Source organism: Temnothorax americanus, unplaced genomic scaffold, assembly GCF_048541705.1.
Source record: "Temnothorax americanus isolate GAGA-0224 unplaced genomic scaffold, ASM4854170v1 Scaffold39, whole genome shotgun sequence".
Taxonomy (NCBI): Eukaryota; Metazoa; Arthropoda; class Insecta; order Hymenoptera; family Formicidae; genus Temnothorax; species Temnothorax americanus.
This window is the reverse complement of record NW_027509536.1, coordinates 1,312,198-1,327,430: the sequence shown is the minus strand read 5'-3', so window position 1 is coordinate 1,327,430 and position 15,233 is coordinate 1,312,198. Positions and strand designations below refer to the sequence as shown.

General features: G+C 37.9%; 3 protein-coding genes across 9 annotated transcripts in view; 1 reads left to right on the top strand and 2 right to left on the bottom strand.

Moving 5' to 3' along the window:
* The window catches only part of LOC143902221 (UBA-like domain-containing protein 2), a 30,148-nt gene that overhangs the window by 11,869 nt on the left and 3,046 nt on the right, over positions 1–15,233 (top strand). Inside the window, exons 1-4 of one of the 7 annotated variants that reach the window (XM_077414937.1) lie at positions 6,022–6,622; positions 7,509–7,850; positions 11,106–11,180; positions 15,010–15,103. In XM_077414937.1, the coding sequence (XP_077271063.1) occupies positions 6,515–6,622; positions 7,509–7,850; positions 11,106–11,180; positions 15,010–15,103 (619 nt within the window). In that variant the 5' untranslated portion in view covers positions 6,022–6,514. Of the gene's footprint in view, positions 1–6,021; positions 6,623–7,231; positions 7,432–7,508; positions 7,862–8,527; positions 8,617–11,105; positions 11,181–15,009; positions 15,104–15,233 lie in introns of those variants that run through there. The other 6 variants (XM_077414944.1, XM_077414938.1, XM_077414940.1 and 3 more) reach the window with 6 other exon arrangements.
* On the bottom strand, positions 237–2,163 carry Rps8 (ribosomal protein S8). Its single transcript, XM_077414956.1, has 5 exons — positions 2,017–2,163; positions 1,434–1,564; positions 821–1,072; positions 607–736; positions 237–390 (listed from the first exon to the last, which is right to left on the bottom strand). The coding sequence occupies exons 1-5, from the start codon at positions 2,018–2,020 to the stop codon at positions 281–283; spliced, it is 627 nt and encodes a 208-aa protein (XP_077271082.1). The 5' UTR covers positions 2,021–2,163; the 3' UTR covers positions 237–280.
* On the bottom strand, positions 3,992–5,257 carry Mrps18a (mitochondrial ribosomal protein S18A). The gene is made up of 4 exons (XM_077414957.1): positions 5,103–5,257; positions 4,857–4,990; positions 4,649–4,772; positions 3,992–4,166 (listed from the first exon to the last, which is right to left on the bottom strand). The coding sequence occupies exons 1-4, from the start codon at positions 5,203–5,205 to the stop codon at positions 4,042–4,044; spliced, it is 486 nt and encodes a 161-aa protein (XP_077271083.1). The 5' UTR covers positions 5,206–5,257; the 3' UTR covers positions 3,992–4,041.

Sequence of the window (15,233 nt, the reverse complement as noted above, 5' to 3'; positions counted from 1 at the left end):
TAAAATAAGGATAGAAAAAGCAAATAGCGCTAATAGCGCGCTCCCCGAATCCAGCCATTATATTATCTTGGCTTTCTATAATCCCTCTAATTCTAATTTTTATTTTAAATTCGTATTAACATCGCTTGTTACCCCTACTTATAATTCGAATCATTCTACACTTGTACCTCAGAAATATTTAGAGTTCATTTCCTTCCATTCAAACGAATAATAAATAAAAGACGTAAAATAAGATGTTTCATATTTCAAGATGTTTTTTATTAAGGTACCATAATTATAATTATTTAGCTTTCTTGCTCTTGATCTTCCTCATATAAAACTCGAGTTCCTTGCCCTCGAGGATGTAACCGTCGGATCTACCGCACTGACCAGGTCTGCTTGCGATACAAGCTGAAAGTAAAAGTATTACTTATTACTTATTAAAATTATTCAAGTCGTGTTTTAAGCTCGAAATATATACAACACAAGAGAGTCTTCGACGATTGATTCAAATTAAAGCATTCTCTTTTACATCGTTTCGTTTAAAAAGAAATTCATTTAATTCACTCAAAAACATGTCAACGAATTAAGTCTATAAAGATTGAAAAGAATTAAGATTTTCCATACCAAGAACACGTCCCGTTGCAAACTGTTCTTCCAAGGCTGGCTCAACCTTGGCAAATCGCTGTCTGGCCTTGTATTTGGATTCCGCCTTTTTAGAACGCTTCTTATTCAGCACTTCCTCCTCAGCTTCCGTCTGAGAAAACAATTATATTCCACTTTTATATCATATACACGTAATACTCCACAAATTTAAATCAAGTTATGTTTAAACGCTCACCAATTTAGCACCTCTTTTGCGGCCCAGGGGTAATACGTAATGACCCTCGTACCATTGCCTGAACGGCGTGGCATCGATGGTGACAATGGCGTTCTTCACCAGAGTTTTGGTTCGTACCAGCTCGTTATTGGACGCATTGTATACAACGTCGATAATACGAGTCTTCCTGGTACTGCACTCAGAGCCCCAGGAAAAGTTTCCCGTATCCAACCTAAGTGCTCTGTACTTCTTATTGCCCCCACGTGTACGGACCTGGTATACACACGTAAAATAGATACGTTTATAACTAATTTCAACACGTGAAAAATATATATTTTATAAAATATAGCTCAGATCGCTGTGAGATTATGAATAATCATGGCACTCAGAGTAGGTAAGGATATCATCATTATAGTTTCGCAATAGAGTGAATTGTCAAAATACTTTCTCACAAATAATTGTAACAATAGAAATAACATTTCAAAAACATCAATATAATCACATATATAACAGCGAACTGTATCTAGTTGAACTATATCTTATTTTTTTTATGTGATTTTAATACTTAATTTAACTATATAATGCCTATTTATATTTACAATTCAATCGCGATGAAAATTAAGTTTGAGCTTACAGTATGAATTCGCTGTGGTCCAAGCTTGGTGTTCGCAGCTGGGCGTCCCAATTCGAATTTCCTCTTCTTGCGGAGAGGTTTCCTCTTTCCTCCAGTAGCTCTCCGCTTATGCCAATGATCCCGGGAGATACCTACAGTGCAATTTTGATGAGCAATTTGGTATACTTAAACTTAGTAAGCGTAGGCTCGTCAGAAGACTCGTTAGAAAAGTTAACCTAATCAAGTACCACGTCATGTCGACGTTACAACTTTTCTTTTCTACAAGAAGTATAGAAGATTCTAAACACCGCGAATAATCTGCACTATCTACGTTCGTCTGCAGCGTGGTTTTCGTTATTATTTAATAAATAAGAAAAATACAAAACACCGCGAAAGCATCACGCGTTCGACATTGCTGCTCGGTTTCGACGAGCGTCGAGATGGTTTTTTGCGAATCTAAGGCGAGAATACGGAAATAATATTCTCCATCAACGAAAAGACGGCGTCCGATTCACGCGCCGATCGTATTTCGTCGCGATATCGTGGCGAGAGATCTCGGATTCGCGACGATGAAAATTAATTTCGGCAAAACCATGCCACTCACCCATCTTGCCGCGATGCAGAAAGAACCCGGACTTACGAGATGCTAGAGAAACCACCACGCCACCACGCTGAGCGATAAAACCTCGCCCACTTCCGCGAAACAGAAGCGCTTTTGATTGGTCGGCTACGCGCGACAGTTGCCCAGCTTGTTTCACTTGGAAAAAATCTACCAAGGAATAATTCTATAAAATTAATTTATAAATAATTTATAAATTATATTTTTATAATAAAATATATAATAACTTAAAAAAATAATACCTATAAGTTTATTTTTTATTTAAATATAATATATAAAAATATTAAATTAAATAATATATTAATTGATGCTAATATATAAATTAAAATTTATATTAGTATCAATTAATATTAATTTACAAAAATTGCCTCTTTAATCAAGAAAGAGGAATTTTCATGCGTACTCCAATGTGCGTGTGTATTTTAATATAGATATATATATTTGAAGTTTATATAAATTTCTCTCGCAATATACGGTACAAAAAATTACAAACAGAACTCTATCCCAAATTCCGCCACGAAATTCTATACATATCTGTACTAAAATTTAAGCAACTTTAATGAAAGATTTTGTACGAAATATATATATTGCGGCAAAAAATGATGGTTAGAATTGTACGTTCCATTCCTCGATTCCCGCGCGAATATGCACGTATATGAAATATATATTAAAATTTATACATATATTGGAAATACGTATGTAAAATTATAGATAACTTGCGTAAACGTTGTATTTTCTGGCAACAGTTTCATGTCTATACTACCTCAAAAATCTACTAGCTGTATAGTTGGCCTAACATCTTGCGTAGGTTTATTGAGGATTACGAAACAATTATATAGAGATATTATAATAATTTAATATGTGACAATGTTATCGATTATTTATAAATTTTCATTCAGCTAATCTCTTTGTTCTTATGATGCTTTATATCACTAAATAGGAAAGACCTTTTTTCTTCAAGAAAAGTAAAATTATTATAAGATTCTCGGAAATAATTGTTAATTTAAATGCTTTCAATGATCGTGACTTAATTGTATAAAATTAACATTGAAAACATCATGCACGTTATATATTAAATGATTAATGACTGTATTGTTTATCTAATAGAAAAAGTTATTAGAAAAAGAGATAATACTAACAGTCGCATTAACAAAATATTATCTGGTTTTATGTCCCCATGTATTATTTGACATTTATGTAAATACTCCACAATTTGGAGCATCTCGATTGTGAAGAAAATGCTTAAAGTTTCCATCAGAGGCTTGCCGTCACGGGCAAGCGGAACGGAGAATTATAAAATATTAATTTTTAACGGTATTTATTGATTAAAATGCTTGTATTCAATAGATAAGCTGAAAAGATAAGCATATTAATAAAAATTGCAATGAATTAAGTGAACACAATTTTAAGAAATGAATACAAATGTCTATTTGTCACTATACCGTTCCGCTTTTCCGCGCAACGTGTGCTCCATGTAATATAAGGAGAAACAAACTCGCGGAACACGAACGCGTCAAAATCGGTTGTCAACGCGGATTATACTCCATCAAATTTCGGAGCTGTCTAATCACATTGAAAAAGAAAGCTTTTACATACTTCGCGTACTTAATTATTTAATAAAAGTGGCAGTATAATATTATAGATCCAACCATCATGTTGATGGTTATTATGAAGTATAATAGTATATCTTATGCAAGCCAGGGTACATATATAGGCTGCGTTAAGTACTGACAGTGAATATCGAAACGCAGCCATACATACATACATACACGATAATAGCGGATTCCGCTTTTCCGTTCAAACGTGCGGGACTCAACTCGCGGAAACGCGGAATCTAGTTACTATTCTGTTCCGCGTTTCCGCGCTCCATGTAATGGCACCCTCAGTCTCTTTAAATTGGGAATCTTGTAAAGGAGATAACTAAGCAGATTATATGTTTGATTAAACAGCGATGCTCAACTGGGTAAGTAAAATATGTTATTCGATTCTATGCTATACATTTAACATTTCCTAGCGCGAATATTTATATTTTATGGTATCCTCATCGTAATATGTATTAAATCTTCTGCTTCTTGAATTTTCTTGGCTCATTGAACCCTTTTTATTCCGGTTTGTAAATCTGTCTGGTAACAAGCCTAAAAAAACAAAGCGAGGTTACTCCAGAAATATATATCTTTAACAACGCGTAATGCATACTTTTACGATGTAATTAGATTAACATTACAAAGATCAACCGGCAAATTCCCGAGCAACTATAAAAGGTTTGTTGAACTATAGAACCATAAAAGCTTGATTTAAATGTAAAAAGTATTTGTTTTTATGTACCTAATGTGCTTGTTTGCTGATCGCTATAAGTTTTTTTGTTTATGAGATTACCGTTTAATTATATATTTTTTGAAATGTAATTTTATTGGGTTGATCACACAAGTTTTGAGGAAGATTTATAAGCGAGTCAAAACGTAAACTATTGTTATCTTCATTGTATAATAAATTATTTTACATTTAAACCAACATCTTTTATAGTTGCTCGGGAATTGGCTGTTTTTTTTTTCACAGTTAGCTTTTATCAAGCGGTGATTTATCCTTTTGTTTAACGCTTATCGACTTATGTACAAACCTGCTCTTTGAGCCATAGTCACCAAAACGGAAACTCTTTTCTGCTGCACGTTACACAACCTGGTAATCCTACGTGGCAACATAGTTCCGTTTGACCGCAAGAACTGACTTAGAATAAGAACATCCTGCAAAACGTACAAAGCATCTCAGATTTAACAATTGATGTAAGTTACTCGCATAACATAAATTACTTTAACAATGGAACTTACTGTATGTTTGACGTCAAGTTCCGTGGCGCAGAGGGGACACGCGTGCGAGTCTATCTTCACCAATAAATTCTCCTTTTTCTGCGGCACTTTTACAGCTTCAATGGTTAAGACATTATCTTCTTTCTTCTCAATTACTGCGACAAGAAGAAGTTAGAATGCTAATAAACTCGTCGTTATAGGTTAGGATCGGAGTAAAATTTAACGGATCCTCGCCGTTAAGTGGCGTTTATTTAACAGCAGACTCACTCTCTCTTAAACGTGTGGTTGCGGATAGCGATATGTTTCTATTAGATTCCGAGAAAATTAAACTTTTTCCAAATTGTCTCACGGACCGAAACAAAGCCGCCATTTTTCTCCAGTGGTTCTCGACGTCTCGTTCGTACTGTTCGTAGTTCGTAGTTCGTACTTCGTAGCGATAGCTGTCGATAAAGAAGTAAACGGGTCGGTATCTTATAAATATTTTGGAAAATATATTTACATCACGGAGTTTGCGGCACCGTTTGTACGCGTTTCGCAAAATTTGCGGAAAAATCGGCGAGTTAAATTGATATATTTTTAAATCTTCTTTATTACTTATATATATTTACCAGCAAATGGACAAACTTGGAAATTTTTAAAAGGGACATTTACTTATTACGTAATAACACTCATTTGCACATCCGGTAGATCTGTTTTTCGCATCTGCGCCACATTTTTCTGCATTTAAAATGAGACAGGCATGTAATCGCGAAAAAAATTGAAGAGAAAGAAAGAAAAGATGAAAGAAAAGTATAAAGAAAGTACAAAAAAAATTCAACTGGGTAAGGACAAACTTCACGTCGCAGGGTACACGTGGCATAATTGCGTCAGCGCGTGAAGTTGGCACTCGAACGTGCTCCATATCGAAAACCGCATAGAAATTAAAAAAAAAAAAAAACCTATCTGCCTTCTCTCTCTAATATAAAATTTAGGAAAGAGACGGAGAGAAAGCAAGCTCGTAAAAAGAAGAGAAATTTTTTTCTCCAAAACATGCTAGACGCATTCGAAATCAACTTCAAGTGGGAGGGCGTGAATGTGCCGTGAATGACGCTCCGTACGCCGCGGCGTGACGTCATCACGCACAGCCGCACACTTCACTTCGCTAGTTTGCGCTGCCGTGTCCGCGTCCCTCGCGCCCCTATCCCTCATCCTCGTCGTCATCGTCGCCGCCGCCGCCGCGCGGCCGTAGCGCTCTCGCGGCAGTCGCGGTCGCCTGCGATGAGTTTAGTTTTGAAAACAAAGGGCCGGCCGCCGTTTACCGTGGTGCGTCGTCGTCACGCGGCTCGCGCGTAAAGGAAACCGAGCAAACGGAGGCGCTTCGCGCTTCGTCCGCAAGCGCACGGCGCAGACGGCAGACCGGAGAGGATTAAAACCCGGGACGCGAGGTCGTGTGTCGTTGTGTACGTTCTCACGGCTCTTTCCGTCCTTCATTCGTTCACCTGTTTACTCGTACGTACGTCCATTCGTTTCCTTCGTTCTCTCTCTTCCTTTCTGTCTGTATAAAGATTATTAATCCCGCTTGTCTCTTTTTTCCCCCCCCCGTCTCTCCTACGCTCTCCCGACCGTCCGTCCCCCGGAGTGACCGGGACAACTCTCCCTTCGGGTCGCGTCGTCGGAAACGTGATCGACACACGAAAAAAATGGACGCACTACGGGAGCAGGTGATGATCAATCAGTTTGTGTTGGCCGCGGGCTGTGCCAGGGAACAGGCGAAGCAGTTGCTGCAAGCGGCGCATTGGCAATTCGAGGTGAGAGAGAGAGAGAGAGAGAAAGAGAGAGATCAACGATAACGAGACCGAGGAAAGAGGACCCGAGAATGTGCGCGTCTCGCGTTGCCCTCCCGCCTCCCCCGCCGTCTCTTCGAACGCGTGTATCGCATTATGCGCGGTGCATCCTCGCTCGGACACTGCTACGTAAACAAAGCGACTCGAGCGACGAAAATGGCCGCTCGCTCGGCCGCTTCAACGCCGCGTGACTCCGCCGACGAGTTCGCCTTCGCTCGCGCGAGAACGCGCCGATCCGCGGGGGCCGACGGCCGAGACCGAGGCCCGCTCGCTTCATTCATAAAAATCGGGGCGACGTTGTTGTTGCCGGTTGCTGATGCGGCAACGCGACTTAAATAGCGGTCGTAAACCCGCGCGCCACGTCTCGTCTTTATCGGACGGTTTCTCTCCTTCCGCCCCCGCGGTCGCCGTAAGCAACATCTTGTTCTTACATCGTGGAACAGCGACCGTAAAGCCGTAAATAATGGGATGAAAGATCGCGCCTCTCGATCTTCCGGCGGACGCGCGCGAGAACCCGTCCTCTCCGATGTCGACACGTTGCGTCGGTCGCCTTTCGCTTCGTAATCTTCGTATCTCGCGTCCGGATTGTTTGTTTTCGTTCGCGGGGCGATCGTCATCGTTACGCGACGGGATTTCGTCGCCTATTCTTTTTTTAGTTGAGTCCTTCCTGTTCTCGCCAACGTGAAAAGAAAGAGGAGAGACAGATAAACCGAGCGAGAGAAATTCAGAGAAATGAATTTTGATTCATCAATAATTCGTTCGCGGTGCAAGGTGTCGGTATCGATTGCGCCAGTTTTGTATCGTGTCGTAGGTCTCGCCGGCATAGTATTGCGCAATATTATTGTTCTAGGTCTATAGGATCCCGAGAGAGCGATTTTATGGTATTCCTCTTCTTCTTCGGGCTCTGTCGTCGTCGTCGTCGTCCCACTCTCTCGCGCACCGGCGCGTGCGAAATCTTATCCCAATTGACGGACGTAGGACGACGGACGGGAGGAGATCGATAATTGCTATTTGCGGCGAGTCACGTGGTATACCGTGTTTACACGCGTCTTCTGCGATCCTGTTAGGCCGACGTTACACAATCTCGACATCTCGCCGCGCGTTAAAAGCAGGAACTGGGAACCGACTTGTGTGTGTGAATTCGGCGAATTCTCCGGCGGGCCCACACGGATGCCCCGGCGGACACGCGAGCGTGACTCACCTGTACGTAATTTTCCCCGCGAACAATGGAGTCTCCTCTCGTTGTTGACATAGAATCCCACTTTCCCCGTTGCATGTGGTAGAGAAAATTAAATTGGGCGGGCGAATTTATGCCGCTTTTTAAAGCCGGATGAGGATGAAAAACGCCGTCGATCTTTCTTCCGGAACAATTTTCATAGCTTGTAATTAATTGCGTTAGATTACGGCGATTTATCGTTTGTTCTGAAAATGAAGAAAAATGAGAAAAACAAAGTTGTAACTATATGTAAATACTTTTTTTTTGCGCTAAAGCCTGCAGAGTGAGATTAATCTTTTATCGTTAAACAACACGAAACTCCTGACTAGGGACAGCTAAAAATAGATACATATTGTTTTATATATGTACTTATATGCTTTCGTACAGATTCAGGGTTTGAAACAACCTTTTTGAAACTTATTCAGTACCTATATTTGATTTCAATAGAATGCTATCGAAACCGTGCAGGATATAAAAAAAATGTTTTAGACAAAAGCGTTTCGTGGCATTTCATGTATACTTTGTAATTTTTCGAAAATGTCATATTTTGTCGCACCTTCTCCATTTTCACGCGATTCAACAATTTTATTTAGACGAAATTTAAAAGAGCTTTTTATCGCAAAATTAATCATACATCATAATATTGTTTACAGATATCTATATATTACTGAGAAAAAAGGAGATGGAAAAAGAGAGAAGGAGAAGAAGAATGAAATGGAAAATTTTGAGAAGAACAAACATGGCAATATAATCTCTTGCATTATTTACATCATCTACTCGCCAGAGTATCAAGATAAATTATGCAATAAATTTCCATATTCGCTCGTTCGGCAGTACATAATTCACTTTTAAACACTCGTCGATAGAGCAAAGAACGGAAGAATAGGAGAGAGGGAGGCAGATAGATAATATTGCAGCACGCTATCGTGCATCTTGATTAGAGTTAGATCGAGGAATCTTTCTGTGTCTTTGACCACAACGTAAACAATGCGGCAATGTGTATTTATATGCACGCTTCGTCTCGTCTCGTCTTGGCACGGTATGTACGTGTTAGCTCGGTGCAGCGCAATATACACAGTGTCCCATTATTGTACCGCGTTATATCTCAATCATTGAGAGGAGAGGAAAGATCAATCTACGGGAAAGTATGCCGTTTTCCGTTTCTGTAAAATATCGCGAAATGTCTTCGCAACCAAGTTTCATCGTTAGCTTTATTGGTCCTGAATGTTTGTTTGATACGCTGGGGATTACTTTCTTACAATGTCTAAACTTGTTAGCAGTTATATCGATTTCAATCCGTGTGGTGAAACGGCCGCAAGGTAGATATAGATAATAATGCGAATGTTGCGGTGAATTCTCCCTGAGAACTTTCTCCATTCGACTGGAGTGCGGAGCGTTAAAGCGGAATCGTGCTATCCGAAGCCGTCGTCGAACTTTGTATTTACTTCTCATTAAAGCCCGTCGTGTGTATTTTATCCTCCCCCCGTTGTCCCCCGACCCTTCTCATTTAAATAAATCAACTAGACACAAGGGAAAACATCTGGATATCTGTGAATTATAATTATGTAATATTAAAAAGAAACTGCTTATACGTAACAAACAAAAAATTGACTTAAATATTCGAGCAAATGTCAAACGTCCGTCAAATAAATATCAAGCATGCACGTATTACGCGTCATTCGGATAAATAATTTTACGTAATCGCGATGTAATTACAACCATAATCGTAGTCATTAATTAAACATTTATCGCGTTGATCATGTAACTCGTTCGGCTAACGCGATATTCTCCGAAACGAAGCTAACCGCTAATTTTACTTATTCAATCAGATTTGTTCTTCAATTTGCGGTATACCAAATCCCTTTCTCGATAAATTTTGCAAAAATAAATAATTTATTTAACCGGCGCTTTATATATATACTCTCGCGCCTTGATGTTTCTCTCTCGCTGTTCTTCCCTCTAGATATTTTTGTTTTGTATTTGCGACGTCAATAAATATTGAAGAGAACAGACCGCACACGCGCACACACGTACATTGGATCTACAATTTGCGCGTTTATTCCTTTCGCTGCGCTCTGACCGAAATATGAAACGTGTTCCTTGCCGCGCTGGCCTATTACATTCTTATGCTAATGCCCTCAATGTATCCGAGAGTATCGAGTATCACCGGCGCTTTAATTAAACGCCGGTGGTTGAATGTCATGGTATATTGTGTAACGCGTTTGCCTTGTAATAACGAGCGTTTAAACCCGTGCAGCCTCGATTCGAACGATTGCTCTCTAATAAACTTACATTTGTATAATTATTAAATTGTTATCGCAAGGTATAAATAGTTGCCGGCTGTCGAGAAGCGGAGCGAGCTGCTTATAGATAATTATTAATAAATTTTAATAACTGCTGATAACTGACGGACCTTGTTACAACGTGATATCAGTAATTATCGAATATCTTTATCGGTAGCTCCTGGCAAGTGCAAACGTATGTTATATCCGATACGCGGGGATCGGATATCGATGCCATAAAGCATCGGACGATACTGACGAAGCGGCTTGCAAAACGAATCGAAACGTTCCGACGGGCATTTTAATGACATCTGGCAGAGTTCTTATTCGGTCCGATTACGTCGTCCGCTCGCTGTTCCTAATCATAGAGACGACTATACGATCCCTTGTACTCGATCAAGATTAATGCGCCTAGAGACAGTGACGCAACAGTATAATAAACTTCATCTCAATATGTCTTACTGTCTTAAGAGTGATTTCGAAATCGGTAAAAGAAAAGAACTTCTTTAACAATTAAGCTTCAGGATTGTATATGGTTAATCAAACTGTTCGTTTCATTTCACTCCAATAATGAGTATCGAGTTCCATTTGCTCCATTTTATTTTAAACTTGGAAATAAAAGAGAGATATTTATTATGTACTTGAAAAAATTCAATTTTCTATTTCTTTTTGGTACTCGATATCTGTTATTTAAAACGAGTTCTTAACTGTATTTTACGAGCATATGCATATATGAAAGTACAATTGAAAAGCTCAAATAATCAAATTTATTTTAAAATTGCGTCTAAAAATATCTGAAAGATCAAAAGTCTCAGAGAATTTAAGTTTGAGTAAACATTCTCTGCTATATATTAGCAAAAATAATACTATGTAATAGCTTTCTTATGCATTATTTTTATGCATTATTTAATCAAGCGTATTCTAACGATCGTGCTTTTTTTTGTTACAGACCGCTCTCAGTATTTTCTTTCAAGAGGCGGCGATACCTTCATGCGCGCAAGGAGCCGGCACCCACTTCGGCCAAGTAAGTCTTCGGCATCGTTCACTCCTAACGTGACTGACGAGAAAAGCATACAAAGGCGAACCACGTACTTACATCGGTGCACTCCGTGCAATAAAATGAGTATTTCCGCATCGGCGAGTTGTGTGTCGTCGGTCTCGAACACCGGAGACAAGCAAGATGAAGTTTGGACTCGTTGCGTGAAAGTTATATTTATAATATGAAATCTAAAGGAATGCAGCCTATAGCTATATTAATTGATCACGAATGTCAATTATTTCTTACGCAATAACTGCCATTGATTTCAGTATCATGCGTTTTCCGAGTTTTTATATGTATTAATAACATTGTTATAATTATATATTATATTTTCATGACTCACATCGCGCAATCAATGCAAAACAAGAATAATTAATAAATTTACTGACGTACGTTTCATTACGCAATTGAATCTGGGAAACTCAGAGAAATTATTGATTGTATTTTGTACAATTCCTCAACATTTAATGAACGCGTTATAGCTGACGTTGTAAAGTTTTTTTACATAGCATTGTCGATCTCGAAACTGCAAATTTCTAAAAAGCTATGGATTTACAATTTACCGTGTTTTGTAGACCCATGTATGTAATTTTATTAATATACTTTACATTAATATTATTAAATTAAATTAAACTGGTTACTCGCAACAATGTCTAAAATCCATTCTAAGCTCTATAAAGTTCTTCGAAGGTCAGGTCGTTATTTAAAAATTATTCTAACATATATGTTATATATTACAAAAAAAAATACTCGTCTTTGACGAAAATTAATTCAGTTTGCCTTTTCGCTCTTTAATTTCCTGATGGGATTCGATTACAGCGATTCACAATCCGAGCGGTCGGGTCTCCTTCTCGGCCTGGCGTAATGTGACAACAGAGTCGCGTTGAAGTATCGGATTCAGTCAGTGAGTCGCGTAGACCGGCGACTGGTGTGTGTTCCCGTCTTATTGATTATTCAAAAGTAGGTTCAGCGAGCGCGAAAGATCACAGAGAGCCAAGGAACAGCGCGGACTAACACGGCCGGGCAAGCCAATTCACGAATCTTCGTCGTCGTCCTCCTCGTCGCGTCGCGTTAATGTGCAGACACATAAGACAGGAAAATCGATTCTAGCGCGTGTCTGACCTTCACTCAGGTTGACTATCATCCCTTCCGCGATAATTTACACTGCTCTTTGATTAACCGCCCGTTCTCGCGAGCTTCTTTATCCCGCGCAATTTCACAATTGTGCAAGATGACCGTGCAGCGAACTCGAATGTAGTTTGATTATATTTCTATTTCCAGCCTTTCTTTGCAACCAAAACAAAACGTGTCTTATTCTGACGTGGCTTTTCACGCAGATTTTCGATATGCTAATTGACAAACGTTTATTTGATCCAAACGTTTATTCTGGTAACTCTACCAGATTTGCGTAAACTGTGTCATTTACTTTTTATTTTTCTATAAAATCCAGTTCTCTGTACAACTTTCATTAATAGCCCACGTAATAAAAATCCTTGTTAAAAATTACCTTTTATTAAATAACGTTTGTTTTACAGAAATCAAGATTTAAATAGTTCTTGAACCATGATCGAGCAGAAAGGAAATTTAGACGATTGCATTTCAAAGTAAATATCTGGCTAGATCTGAGAGATCCAATTTGTAGTTCCGGGGTTGACTCAATAACGTAATAACGATGAAGATAATGGGTGCAACGACGTTTTATTTGGAAATTGCTCGAACAACCGTGATTGGCGGGTCAATAAATTCAGTCGAATGAGCAGTCACGTCGAGAAAAACCGGTTGCGAAGGCTTCACCAGTAAATGTCAAGACCAGCCTTTTCGATTAACTCTGATATCTAATGAAAGCGAAGGTGATGCTCTCGAGACAAAAGACCAAGGAAAACCGGCTGACGACGGCCGGCTAGTGGTAGGAGCGTTTACTATTCTCGGTCGGCGGCGACGGCACATTCCGATCAGTCGTGTGCCAAATCTCATCCGCAGGCCGGGATGAAACGTGAATCATGACGCACACTTTCCGGTTCCTTCTTATTTCACGCATCTGTTCCATAACCGGTCACATTATCTTCCTTCGCTGTAATTTGCATGTTGTTTCATCTACCCAAGGACAAGAATATTATGCCTAGTTACGTAAAGTAAGGTGTGTTATTTTATGCGATATTTTAACGTACTATAAACACTGAGTAATTGCTCGCGAATATTTCTTATCTCAAGAGCAAATATTTCAAATAAAAGTATCACTATTTTGGGGGAAAAAAATAAAATGTATAAGTTGTTTTATATACGGTACACGTTGAAATGCCGTATATTTTTACATGAAATTATAATATTTTTATACATAATTTGATTCTCGTATTGCGTAAGTAGGTATTCAGATTAAAGTGACTAGTTTACGAGATAATGTATGTTTTATTTTGACATATTTGAATATAAAATATATAAAATATTCATTTTTCGATGACTTTATGTAAATGTTTTTATGCACAGAATAATAAGATGAATCAACTAATGCAAAAGAAATAAATAATATCTATAGATATTGCATTTAAATAATCGTTTATGTATTTGCTTTAAAATTATTTAGTTTAAATACATCAAACTAAAATTGAAATTTAAGAGTATATAGATATAAAATATGTAGATATATATTTACATATAGAAAATTTTAAATGTAAAAACTGGAAATTTTTGTTTGCTATAACGTGATAAAAGATATCTATAAAATTGATAAAGAGCAACATATATATATATATATATATATATATATATATATATATATATATAAATAAATAAATTATCCTAATTTTCGCGATATTTCTTATGCATAAATCGAACGAGCGATTTATATTAATAAAAATACTAGATATATCGCAGCCTTTCAAGCTTCTCGTAAAATAACAGTGAATTATACAAAAAAGTGTGGGCATTTTTGTAGCGGAAGATAAGAGCATGAAAAGAGTATCTCGCATTTCGTGAATAATCTTTTGTAATATTTTGTCGCTCAAATTTTTGAATATAATTGAGGTCATCGAAATCATTTAACCGAGATAATCTTATCTGGAACAGTTGTGTACTTATATAGTTTATTCACGAAACATATTGAAAACGCAAAAGCAACAAGGTTCACTTTGCGAGAGAACATCGTCAATGGCGGTTATTTAATAGCCGCTTATCGGCGGCGAATTATCACAGCCGGTCGTTGCCATGCTAATACACATGTCCCCGTATTGTTTGGCCATCGGTATCCGTGTACCTAACCGTCGTCACATGCAAGAGCGGAAGGTTCAACAACCCTGTTAGCTAATGGTCTTTTATGTCGATAGATAGATTTCTTGTTTGGTCTAGCCTTTCCAGTCGAAAATACACACACACGCGCTTGCGTCAGTTTCTATCTATTTTTCCAATTTATAGAATAAATGTTTTGCACTATTCTACTTGAGATAGTCTTAACTATAGAACTTGCTATTTGAAGAAACTTAAATCGGAAATTAGGGAACTTTTTTTCGCGAAATTATTTCTTCCAAGATTTTATTTTTATTTTACGAATATTAAATGTATGTAAAAAGACTTACATTTTAGACTTACATTTTAAAGCACAGATCTTTTTTAGATTTAAGATTTTTAGATTTTTATGTAAGTTTTGTTTAGATAATTTAAAATTATCTATAATTATATATAATTATAAAATTTAGTTTTCTTATTTTCTATAAAATAAATATAAAATACATTTTCAACGAAAGAAATTTATTCCACATAATTGAATTTTCATCGATAATTTTAAACATTTGTAAAGAGACAGCTATTTTTTTATTTGCAGATAACACCGTGCAACACGCCAGCCACTCCGCCGAATTTCCCGGACACGTTGCTGGCGTTTTCCAAAATGTCTGCAGGTGAAAAAACTCCATCGGGTAAGTTACTAATTATGGCAACTGTAACTCTAATATGTCAGTAATTAAAAACAATGTCATATAAACTATCTTGTGAGTCCATTTTAAACGGGCTGTTATTCGCGTGAAGTTTCAGACCAGAATTCTATTT